The sequence below is a fragment of the Clupea harengus genome, chromosome 18, assembly GCF_900700415.2.
Source record: "Clupea harengus chromosome 18, Ch_v2.0.2, whole genome shotgun sequence".
NCBI lineage: Eukaryota > Metazoa > Chordata > Actinopteri > Clupeiformes > Clupeidae > Clupea > Clupea harengus.
Genome location: NC_045169.1, coordinates 17,933,699 through 17,945,166, shown reverse-complemented (window position 1 = coordinate 17,945,166; position 11,468 = coordinate 17,933,699). Strand labels below are relative to the sequence as shown.

At 44.1% G+C, this 11,468-nt stretch overlaps 1 protein-coding gene across 5 annotated transcripts in view; it reads right to left on the bottom strand.

Moving 5' to 3' along the window:
* Positions 1-376: 376 nt before the first annotated feature.
* The window catches only part of gigyf1a (GRB10 interacting GYF protein 1a), a 27,681-nt gene continuing 16,589 nt past the window's right edge, over positions 377-11,468 (bottom strand). For 4 of the 5 annotated variants that reach the window (XM_031585316.2, XM_031585318.2, XM_031585319.2 and 1 more), the window contains exons 18-26: positions 11,346-11,468; positions 10,796-11,011; positions 10,142-10,338; positions 9,765-9,922; positions 9,225-9,391; positions 8,866-8,913; positions 8,390-8,534; positions 3,276-7,690; positions 377-3,165 (exon numbers count right to left, since the gene is read on the bottom strand). The exon at positions 11,346-11,468 is cut by the window's right edge and continues 15 nt beyond it. In XM_031585316.2, coding sequence (XP_031441176.1) covers positions 7,623-7,690; positions 8,390-8,534; positions 8,866-8,913; positions 9,225-9,391; positions 9,765-9,922; positions 10,142-10,338; positions 10,796-11,011; positions 11,346-11,468 — 1,122 coding nt within the window. In that variant the 3' untranslated portion in view covers positions 377-3,165; positions 3,276-7,622. The remainder of the gene's footprint in view (positions 3,166-3,275; positions 7,691-8,389; positions 8,535-8,865; positions 8,914-9,224; positions 9,392-9,764; positions 9,923-10,141; positions 10,339-10,795; positions 11,012-11,345) is intronic. The other variant, XM_012830792.3, reaches the window with a different exon arrangement.

The window sequence follows — 11,468 nt, the reverse complement described above, 5'->3', positions numbered from 1 at the left end:
TCCGTAAAACGTCTCTGCATGTGCTCAGTAGCCCACATGCACGTCCACGTCTCATGCAACTCAACTATATATTTATATTCCAAGTTTTTTTTAAATATGAAATGCAATTTTAACTTTTTTTTTCCAAATTGAAAATGGACTGTTCATTTAATTTACTCTTCCCCATGTATGTCTGCAGACTTACTAAAAGGGTAAAATAAGACAAACAATTGCACATGTGTGAACTTATTCTTTCATTTAGGCATTTCACATAAGATTTGTATTTACCGTGATTGCAATAGGTTATAACTGGCCATATGTGTGACGTGTCTGATGAGATGTCCAAAAAAGTCCAATCTAACATATTTAGAAGAAAAGAATAATGATTGAACCCAAATCTCTTTAATTGTATTTATTTAATCATTTGATCTCTTCAAACAAACAAACAAACTATATACAATTTTATGTTGGTTGTTGTTCTTCTCCAATTAACTCTGTTATCACTAAAACATTCATAAATTGTAAGCAGGAGAGTTGAGCTGACTGGTCAAGAAGAAAAGGCAAATTATTAAAATAAAATCTGATTCAAATGACAGTTAATGTAACTCTTTCCCTTCCAAGATACATTAATACTTAAACGAATTCTACCGCAACATGAAGTGACAATCATTAGCAGAACCGGTTTGGAAATGCATTATTGGCTAATCACCGTACACTTATTTTGCAGACAAAATAGTTTATTTTCACCTCAAATAACATGTTCAAACAATCACTGGTATTCCATCAACTTTTGGTAAATATATCCAATGGTTAGGGAGGGCTATCCAATTATGCATCATGCATAACAAACAATAGACTTTGGAAGAGATGTATCTTGGCATACTACACAGCCAAGACTTACTAACATTAAACCCATCCATCATCTACTAACTCCCTTAAAACTGCATTATGCAACTAGATTTTCGGGCACGCTTTTGTGTTGTTGGTATTGTTATTACAAGTATTGAATTAAGTATTACCTTGGAAAAAAAAAACAATATTGGAAAGGAAATAGCACTTATTTTTTTTACCATCAAAACAAAGTTGGGTACAAAAATTATTTTGCTAACAGTGGAGTCATCTACTCAATCAGCCAAACGGATAACAATCAGTGGCCTAGTGTCAGGGCTGTCACACAAGCACACCAAATGATCGAAAGCCGGCCTGTAACATCAGCTGGGGCCCAAAGCAGCCTTCGTGTTCTTCATAGACCACAATTCACATAGTCAGACGAGGACTGGCAATGAATCCACAATTGCAAGAAAAAAAGAAAGAAAAAATAAACTGCATAATGCACTAACCATAGAGGACAGTCATCCAATTGTCTGAGCAATTTCACACCCAAAGGATCCAATAACGTGTTTAAAGGGTCAGCGTGTGGCAAGGCGAAACCTTAAACATGCTAATATTAGCGTGCTAGCCCTTCCCAGTCAGCTCAGCCCAGCCCATCTTTGCATTGCACAGCCTCTTACGTCTCCCGCCTGCGAATTCAGCTACATGTAGAGGCGTTTAAAACTGGAAATCTTTACAAAGTCACTCGTTTCAGGAAAAAAAAAGAAAGGCAAACCACTATCACCAGACACTCTTTTTTTTGTCTCTTATTTACCATTGTCTTCGCTGTCAATTAAGAGAATGGTCTTGTATACAGACACTTTTATCAGTTGTTGACAGGGTTACAGAACGGCTAAACCAATGGGCTCAAACCAAACTTCTCAACCCTGAATTCCACAACATTGATCGTGACGAACACTCTTCTACATGACTTCAGTTTCCAAATTGCTTTCCAAAGACACCAGCACTTCTGTGTCACTCAATGGTATTCTGTACAGTTAAGGCATGTTGATCAGGAAAAACAAAAGACATGTTAAGAAAAATCCACAATGGAGAAATGGATACAACTTTGTACAGTATATACAGAGTCCACCTTTCAAAAGACTGGCGTTTGAGTATGTGTGTTTGTTTGCAGCCAACGTGTATGTAGGGAGCTTGTATGTGTGTTTGTAAGCTGTGTGCGTATGGGGGTTTTATGACCTGTGCGTCTGAGGATTTGACTATGTGTTGGTAGTGTAGTGGTCTAATGTGGTCAACTAGCTGGAGCAGCAGAGAGACCTTTATATACCCCGTATACTGAGGGACCTTGACTACATTATATGGTCACATCATATCCCAGTGACCACACACATGCTTTTTGGAGCTTTGAAATTGATTTGGCGCTTTTGTCCAAACGGGGATATTTTAAGTCAAATGTGGTTCAAGAACGTTGCTGCTTGGTGTCAACCGTGTGTGGAGAACATGTGTGTGGTGTGTGTGTGTGTACATGTATCTGTGAAAAGTTACAATGCAAGCTCTAGTTGCATGAGCATCTATTCCGTCCTGACATCACAGCCATCACCATCAGCACCTTACATCTCCACACATTAAGGGTCTGAAGGACCCTTTGCAGCTGAATGTGTGGTCGTGGGATGCATGGAGTGGCCTCGTTTCAGTCAAGGTCTTGATTGGGTCACTCCGCTCAGAGTTCCACCCGATAACAGGACATGCCCAGCCACACCAACCCACACTAATGTCTGGCAGTCGGCAAGGATTATGTCCTCAAGTATCTCCTTGATTTGTCCAAGGGTTATGTTCCTCAAAGCCGAGGTGATCACCTTCCCATAAGATTTGAACTTCCAACTCCCTAGTTTCAAGGTGTCTTCCAAGGTCCAGAGAGAGAAAAGATTGGGGGGGTTGGGTTAAAGTCCAGAGCGATGGCGTACAGCAGAGGACACACCAGAGGACCCCCTTGATTCTAGCAGGGTCGTCTGGTTCGGCTTCATGGCAAATGGTCAGGTGTTCCTCTTTAGTCTTGTAACGTGTTTTTCTCTTGGCTCCCAGTCCTAGAGCCAACCACTATCCAAGCCATCCATTTGAACTCCGGAGGACGTAAAGTAAGGAAATCATAAGAAGGGGGTAAGACGTGACAGAAGAGAGGGGTGGAGAGACAGGATAGAAGAGAGGGGTGGAGAGACGGGACAGAAAAGAGGGGTAGAGAGACAGGATAGAAGAGACGGGTGGAGAGACGGGACAGAAGAGAGGGGTGGAGAAAAGGGAAGAGGAAAGGATGATACGAGATGCTCTGGATCCTAAGCTCCTTGGATCGAGACAACCCTGAAGAGAGAACACAAAAGAAGAGGTTAAACTTCACCCAAAAAGTTCTTGAACTACAAAAGTCAAAAGAAAATCAATGGATCTAATCTATTCACAGAAAAGACCAGTACCAATTTGATAGTCCTGCAGCTCCAACCAACAGCTCTCCAAGGATCTGTGAAGGATGACATCAGGAACGTCTTCAATTCCACCAACCACCTTCTCCAAGTCTCTTCCCAAAGACTCAACCAAGGAATTTTTCGCCTCTCAATCTTAGGTTTTCCTGCTACTGTTTTGCTCCCCACAGGCGGGACCGAGGGTGCAGTCATTGTCAGTCTGTGGCACTAAGATCATCCGGCTTTGTTTCTACTATTCAGCAATATGTCCCATCCTAATTAGGTCCACCCCGCCTTAAACAACAACGGGGATTCAAGTCAGGACCCATGTCTATAGTACTGTTTTTTTTTTTCTCTTTTCTATTTTGACGTTTTCAGCCTGCTGTATAAAAACTGTTTGGAGAAACATTCATTGTTGATGATGTATAATGAAATTCCTTCATCTGTTGCCCCAAGCCTGTTTTTTTCCCACATAGTTCTATTTTCAAACGGAAGGTGTACAAAAATATGTCAATATACAAAGGAGGCGATGGATTGTTCCATCCCTCCGAAGAGTTCAGTTTTAGTTTTTTTTAATTTTTAATATATTTTTTTTGTATGAATAGAGTGAGAGGGCAGTCCCTATACTGTGGTCCTCCCCTCCCACTGCAGATGAACCTCACAGTTTCAACACAAAGTGCATAGCAGGAGTGGCAGGGCAGTGTGTATTGTTTGTAAGCATGAGGGATTGGGAAACGTCCTGGTAGTCCTCAATGTAGACTCCCTCATGATTAACAGGAATTGCCCTCAACAAAAACACCTTTTTTAAAACCTCGATGGGGAGGCGGGGTGGGATTGGGGATGGGTTGCTTCGCTTCTTTCATTTGCACAGACGGCCCCATACAATGCGATGGTAGGCTTGAGGTCATACAGGGATTATATCTACAGGATTCTCATTTTTCTTCTTTAGTTTGTTGTATTTTCTACCACAAGATATGTCCATTGTTTCCTGGAGTTGTTTCTCAAAAAGAAAACAAAATGCTGTCAGGAGTTAGTCCAGGTCATGAAATGTGGGGGTAGAGAGAGGTGTCAAAAAAGGACAGACATCTTTGTTGGTTTCCTTGCTGCAGCTCGGAGTCCTTGTACCCCCAAATTCAGGTGTGCTGTTTTTGAATGCTTAGGTTATCTCCACTCCTGAACGCATTAAGGAATTCAGTTCAAATGGAGAATCAACAAAACCCTGAAGGAGGCGAGAGGGTTGAGCTCAAACGAAACTAAAATGTGGGAATCTCAAGATTTTTTTTTCCTTTTTCTACTGGCAGGGTCTGCAATTTTCAACGTCCCAGGCAACGCTTTCACCACCCAAAAGGGGGAAGGCCTGACAGTGATGGTTGAATATCCCGCCCAGAGTGATTGACGTCCGTTTGAGGGTTGCCTCTGGAAAAGTCTATACAGCAGCCCCATGTTTCCTTCCCTCAAAAAAAAGATAACTGCACCCAAAACAATCCGCATGGTTTGTAAACAACAAAAAAATCTCCAGTAAGGAATAGAAAAAGTCAATTTTTTTTATATATCTCGTCATAATAACATTGTTTTTTGTATTAACAGGACTGTAAGAGGCAGTGTGTTCAAGCGTCCATTTCTGTTCCCTGTCCTTTTTTTGCCCACAATTAAGATCAAGGACAACAACAACCCAGAACAGTATGAGATAAGCAGAATCAACTCCTATAGCCTCTTCGTTGCCTCTGGTTTCGTTTCCCCGTGTTTGTATCTTGAAGTATCGGAGAACAAAACAAAATCTTTCGGCTTCACGTTTTTTTTCCTGTACGTTTTTTTTTTTTTTTTTTTTTGGAATACATTCAAATATTTTCTTTTTTTAAGAAAGAAATAATACAACACTTCACATGGTGGCAATGAAACTGAAGGAAAAAAATAGCAGCCCCAAGTGCTTAATCTTAGTCCAAATACTTTTAACTTTGTATATAATGCATATATATTTCTTTATATAGAGATATATAAAAAGAAATCAATAACAATAGCAACAACAATGAATACGTAACAAGTTACTAACATTGTGTGCACCTTCTGTGCACTTTGCACAGTATGATGCCAAGTTATTTCTTTTTTTGAACTTTTTTTTTTGTTGAACTTTTAGAGCAAAGATCACAATCAGAACAACTCAATCGCCCAGGAGCAAGAGAGTGGACAAAAGGCAACAAGCTCACATCCCTGTGGAGAAATCAAACTGAACTACTTTTTTTTTCTTTTTTTTTTTCTCAAACGAACCATCTCCAGACTGTGCTACGCCCTACGGAGAATGATCAAAGACAGCACGTCGTGCAAGATCTCATGGTTAGTAAGCCATTGAGGCACAGATTCAAAAAACAGCTCCGCCACCCCATAATAACCACCTCAAATCTCCATGGCTGCGGCAAACTGTGACCCTTTTTTTAGTTCATAGGCACACATGTGGAAACGCATACACACACACTCTCAAGTTTGCGCAAAATGCTCAAAACACACTACACACACACACTCATTCAATGAGTACCGCTTATGATACTTCACTCTGCATTATGTTATGAAAAAGTAAAGTTGCGCATACACACACACACACACACAAACAAACACACACACACAGAGATTTAAGGTCCACCTCAATCCCATTCGGCTACTGAAACCTCACAGAGGCACAGAGTTGTGGTTGAGTGGAAGAGAAGAAAAAAGCGAGACGACAGGGAGATGATGGAGATGACTCGACACACACACACACACACACACACACACACACACACACACACACACACACACACACACACACACACACACACACACCCCTCCATCCTTCCCACCACCAGAGCAACAGGCAAGCGAGTAAACGAGTGCTGGCTAATGAAAGAGAGGGTGGCACGCAGGCCATTTCGGCAGCAAACGAAAAGGACAAGAAGGTATCAATCTGGGGATGAGAGCACTGGTGTGATAAAAAATTAAATAGAATAAAGTAAATTGACACAAAAAAAATGGATGGGCTGTTCCATTGCCCTCTCTCTCTCCCTCTTTCTTTTTCTCACTCACACCCTTCATTGTCTGATCCAAACACACACACACACACACACACACACACACACAAACACACACAAACACAGAGCCCTCACAAGAGGCGACACAGACAGACATTCTTTGACAGAAATACAAAATAAACAGAGAGGAAACTCATTTGAACTAAATGACAAAATGGCCTCACGTTGGTTCACACATCTTGGTAAGCAAACAAAAAAACAAAACAAAGAAAAAAATAATTGTGTCAACATTATTTTCTGACACTTTCACACAACATTCACACTCATACATACATACAAAAAAAATTGATGCACTCACACACATTTTTAAAGTCACGCACACACACATATTCACAAAAATATCCATCTCTATAAACTTTGTCTTTTTTTTTTGTCTTTTTTTCTGATTTTTTTATGCAAGTGCAAATCTTCAAGTTTTTAAATCATTTTAATAGCTTTACCTTTTATAGAAACGTAGAAAATAAACAGTGTCTTTCAAGAAAGGATTTTGTATGTCTGATAAGGATTTTTTTTTGTTTGTTTGTTAAACAGAAATCATCGGTCACTCTGGTGTTAAAGTCCTACTCACGCACATATATACACCAACCCACACACCCACTTCTTAAACCCTAGCCATAGTAAAAGAAGACAAACAAAACAAAAACAAAAACAAAAACATACCTTCCAGTTGAGACGAACACACACATACATGCGTTGGAGTGTGAGAGAGCTGGCCCACACTCCTCACCTGTATACATGGATGACGAGTTCGATTGTGAAATCAAGCCCAAGCAACGGAAATAAAATTAAATTTAAAAACACGGCTACACACACACACACACACACACCCACACCCACACAATGTATATTGTAAAAAAAAAAAAAAAAAACCTCGTCAGAATCCCAATCTTGATAAAGTGCATTTAGTTTTTAAGGTGCTTACTGTTTTAAGTGCCAGAGGAATCCCATGACCCAAATCTCCAAAAAACAACAACAAAGAAGAAAAAATATCCACCAAACTCACGCCATACAACCCCAACCTGCCTCCAAACCACAGTGGTGTAAAGGGGGGGGGGGGGGGGGGGGATACCTGTCCACCCCCTACACACACCTGACACCACTTCTTCAGAGGCTACTCCCCACCCACCTCCCAAACTGGATCGTTCTGGCATTCACACCCCCCCTCCCACCCCACCCCCCAACCCATAGCAGTGCACATTGGTCGTCGCAGTGTCCGATTACTTGGACACCACGTTGTTGTTGTTTTTTTTGTTTTGTTTTTTTACATATAGAAAAAAAGGCCTCAGGTAGCTATTGCTGTAGATCAGTAATCCTCCACCATCTCCATTTCATTTAGGCTCAGCCGGTCCCCAGCACTGTGGAATGAGTACCCTACAGGGGAGAGAAAGAAAGAAAGAAAGAAAGAAAGAAAGAAAGAAAGAAAGAGAGAGAGAGAGAGAGGGAGAGAGAGAGAGAGGGGGAGAAAGAGCGAGGGGGAGAGAGAAAGAGGGAAAGGAAGAAAGAAAGAGAGAGAGAGAGAGAGAGAGAGAGAGAGAGAGAGAGAGAGAGAGAGGAGGAGAGAGAGAGAGGGGGGAGCGAGAGAGAGAGGGGGAGAAAGAGAGAGGGGGAGAGAGAAAGAGGGAAAGGAAGAAAGAGAGAGAGAGAGAGAGAGAGAGAGAGAGAGAGAGAGAGAGAGAGAGAGAGAGAGAGAGAGAAAGAAAGATGGAGAGAGGAAGAAGACATAAAACAGAGAGCGGAGTGGATACCGATGAAGAGAAAGGAGAGGCAGACAGAAGAGAGAAAATGATGAAGAATAAGCGTAAAAGACACAAGTGTAATTGTGGACAGACCCAAGTCAGAAAATGGCTACCGTACGCGGTGCTATAACAGAACCCTTGTGATGTTATAATGTGTTCCACTGCAGTCTTAATCCAAACATGGCTTCCCAAAAGTCATTACGACAACAAGCCAGTCGTACTTAGTTAGTTAGTCTGAATTCTGACTGATTCTGAACGCCTTAACACATTCAAAAGTATGCCGTGTTCATCTAGCAGGACTTAGACACACACTAGCCGTATGTGTGTGTCTTACCAAGGATGCTCGGGTCAGAATGCAGCATCATGGGCTGTTTCTTCTTCGTCAGCTTGGCCTGCTCGTAGGCCATGCTCGCTTTCCCGGCATGGGCCGCCTGGAACATGGACTGCAGAGCGCTGGGGGTCACGCCGCGCATGGAATCCTGGGAAGGAGGAGGACAACAAATAATTTATAAATAAATAAACAAAAAGAGAAACAGGAAGGGACGACAGAGTGCAGGACCATTACCATGGTGATGGAATGATGAGGAAAGACAGAACAAGAGTGAAAGTGAAAAGGCCAAAAAGTGACAGCGAGGAAAGCGGGAGAAAGAACTGATAATGAAGAGGTTAAAGGGGGGGGGGGGGGGGGACAGAGACAAAGCTGAATCCTTCATGTGCCTCAAGCAGTTGTTTTTAATAGACTGGCTGTTCGTACTCAGCCCGCACACGGGGGAGTGGTGTGTGTGTGTGTGTGTGTAACAGTAAGCTTACCTGTAGAGCGAAGTTGTTCATGGTCAGTCCAGCCACCTCCTTAGAGAGCTAAGAGTGGAGATAAAAAGGGAATAATGATGATGCAACTAAAACACCAAACAGATGAAGTTATACGACTGTTGCAAGCATTCTGTGTCTCTCTCTCTCACACACACACACACACACACACACACACACACACACACACACACACACACACACACACACACACACACACACACACACACACACACACACACACCCCCTTAAACGCTGTCTCTCCCTGAGAGACACACACACACACACACACACACACACACACACACACACACACACACACACACACACACACACACACACACACACACACACACACACACCTGTTGCTGCTGTTGTCTCTGGTGGTTGGCCTTCTGTTTGGCACGTCGCTCCAGGAACTGCTTGGCGAACTCTTTGGCTTCCATGGTGTCCCCCAGATAGGAGCGGATGAAGTCCAGCACCTCATACGGAGACTCCACCTCCTTCAGATACGCCACGATGGTGGCCACTGTCAGCGCGCACACACACACACACACACAAACACACACACACACACACACACACACACACACACACACACACACACACACACACACACACACACACACAATAAATATCTTCCACTGGACAAAATGTAGATCATTTGTGTGTGAGAGTGTGTCCCATGCCCAAACCATCCAGCAAGGAGGTTAGGTGTTGGTGAATGTGTTGAGGATATGCAGCCTCTGTGTGTGTGCGTGTGTGTGTGTCATACCGTCCAGGGAGGAGGAGTTGTTGTTGATGGTGGTGGTATTGAGAGCGTGTGTGTGTGTGTCGTACCGTCCAGTGAGGAGGCATTGTTGTTGGTGGTGCTGTTGAGGGCGTGTGTGTGTGTGTCGTACCGTCCAGTGCGGAGGCGTTGTTGTTGGTGGTGCTGTTGAGGGCGTGCAGCATCTGTTCACACCAGGTGGTGAAGCCGTCCTGAGGCTTCATGCCCTGCAGCAGCTTCAGCAGTTTATCCTCCTCGTCCGTGCGCTTACGGCGCAGCATATACTGCTCACTAGAGAGGGAGAGATAGAGAGAGATAGATAGATAGAGAGAGAGAGAGGGAGGGAGAGAGAGAGAAAAGAGAAAACATTTGAAGCAACTGGAAAATAATGTCTGTCTGTCTGTCTGTCTGTCTGTCTGTCTGTCTGTCTGTCTGTCTGTCTGTCTGTCTGTCTGTCTGTCTGTCTGTCTGTCTGTCTGTCTGTCTGTCTGTCTGTCTGTCTGTCTGTACCTGAGTGAGGGGCTGCTCCTGCTGTTCTTGTGGCTCATGCCCCGCATGCTCGCCTGGTTCTTCACAGCTTCGTCCCACATGCCCATGCCACCAGAGGCCCCGCCTCCAGCACCGGACTTCCCCTCCAGGCCACTCCCACTGGCCCAGAGGCCGCCCACCCCCTCCCCCCACTGCCCCGACATCATGCCAGCATGCTGCTGATGCAGGGAGAGAGGGAGAGAGAGAGAAGAAAGAATGAAAAATAGAATGAATTAGAGAACTGTGAATAATGAGGCCATATATATGTACATGTGTGTGTGTGCATCTTTTCTCTATGCTGCTCTGTGTGAGTGAGTGTGTGGCGCCCTCTGTGTGAGTGTGTGGTGCCCTGTGTATATCTGTCTGTGTGTGTGTGTGTGTGTAGCCTCTGTTTCTGCACTGTTTTTGTCTACGTATATGAATGTGTACCTCAGTATGTGTTCTATGCCTGAAGATAAGAGTGTAGGTGTGTGTGTGGCCGAGTACTCGAGTGTATCAAGAGTATATAGAGCCCTCAGCCTCTACTGAACTCTTTGCTGCATGTGTGTGTGTGTGTGTGTGTGTGTGTGTGTGTATGTGTGTGTATGTGTGTGTGTGTGTGTGTGTGTGTGTGTGTGTGTGTGTGTGTGCGCTCACCCTCTCACGCTGCTGCTGCTGCTGCTGCTGCTGCTGGGCTCTCTGTTGCAGCTTCAGCCTCTCCGCCTCCTGCTGGAGCTCCAGGAGCCCCAGGGCCTTGCCTGGCTTGCCCAGCCCAACCGCAGGGCCTCCGGACCAGCCCGAGCCCGGCGCTGAGGACCCCTGACTCTGGTTCTGAGCCAGCAGCTTCATGATCAATTCCTGCTGCTGACGGCACTGAGGGAGGGAGGGAGGGAGGGAGGGGAACCATCAAAAGCAGAGAATCAGGGTTCAGTGTTCAGGGTTCAGGCAAGACCTCAGGAAGTTCCAGAACTTTTCTCTCAACATCTGACGAGTCCAATACATTATCTCTTCCATTTCACATCCATGTTTCTTTCCAGCTTCAGGAGTACTAACTAGAGAGATGACATTCAACATTAGTAATGATAAATGGCACAACTTTTATCCCCAATCCAAACATGCCATTTAAACCCACTGCACTTCTTTCAGTGAAAATCAGCCAGAGAGAGAGAGAGACGAGTGTGGTTTCTGTGTGTGTGTGTGCTCCTACCTGCTTGCGTCGGAACATCTCCTCCTCCTCTCTCCTCTTGTGCTCCTCTTGTTGTTGCCTCCTCTTCTCCTCTCTCCTTTTTCTCTCCTCCTCCTCACGCTTGGCCCTGAGTTCAGCCTCTCT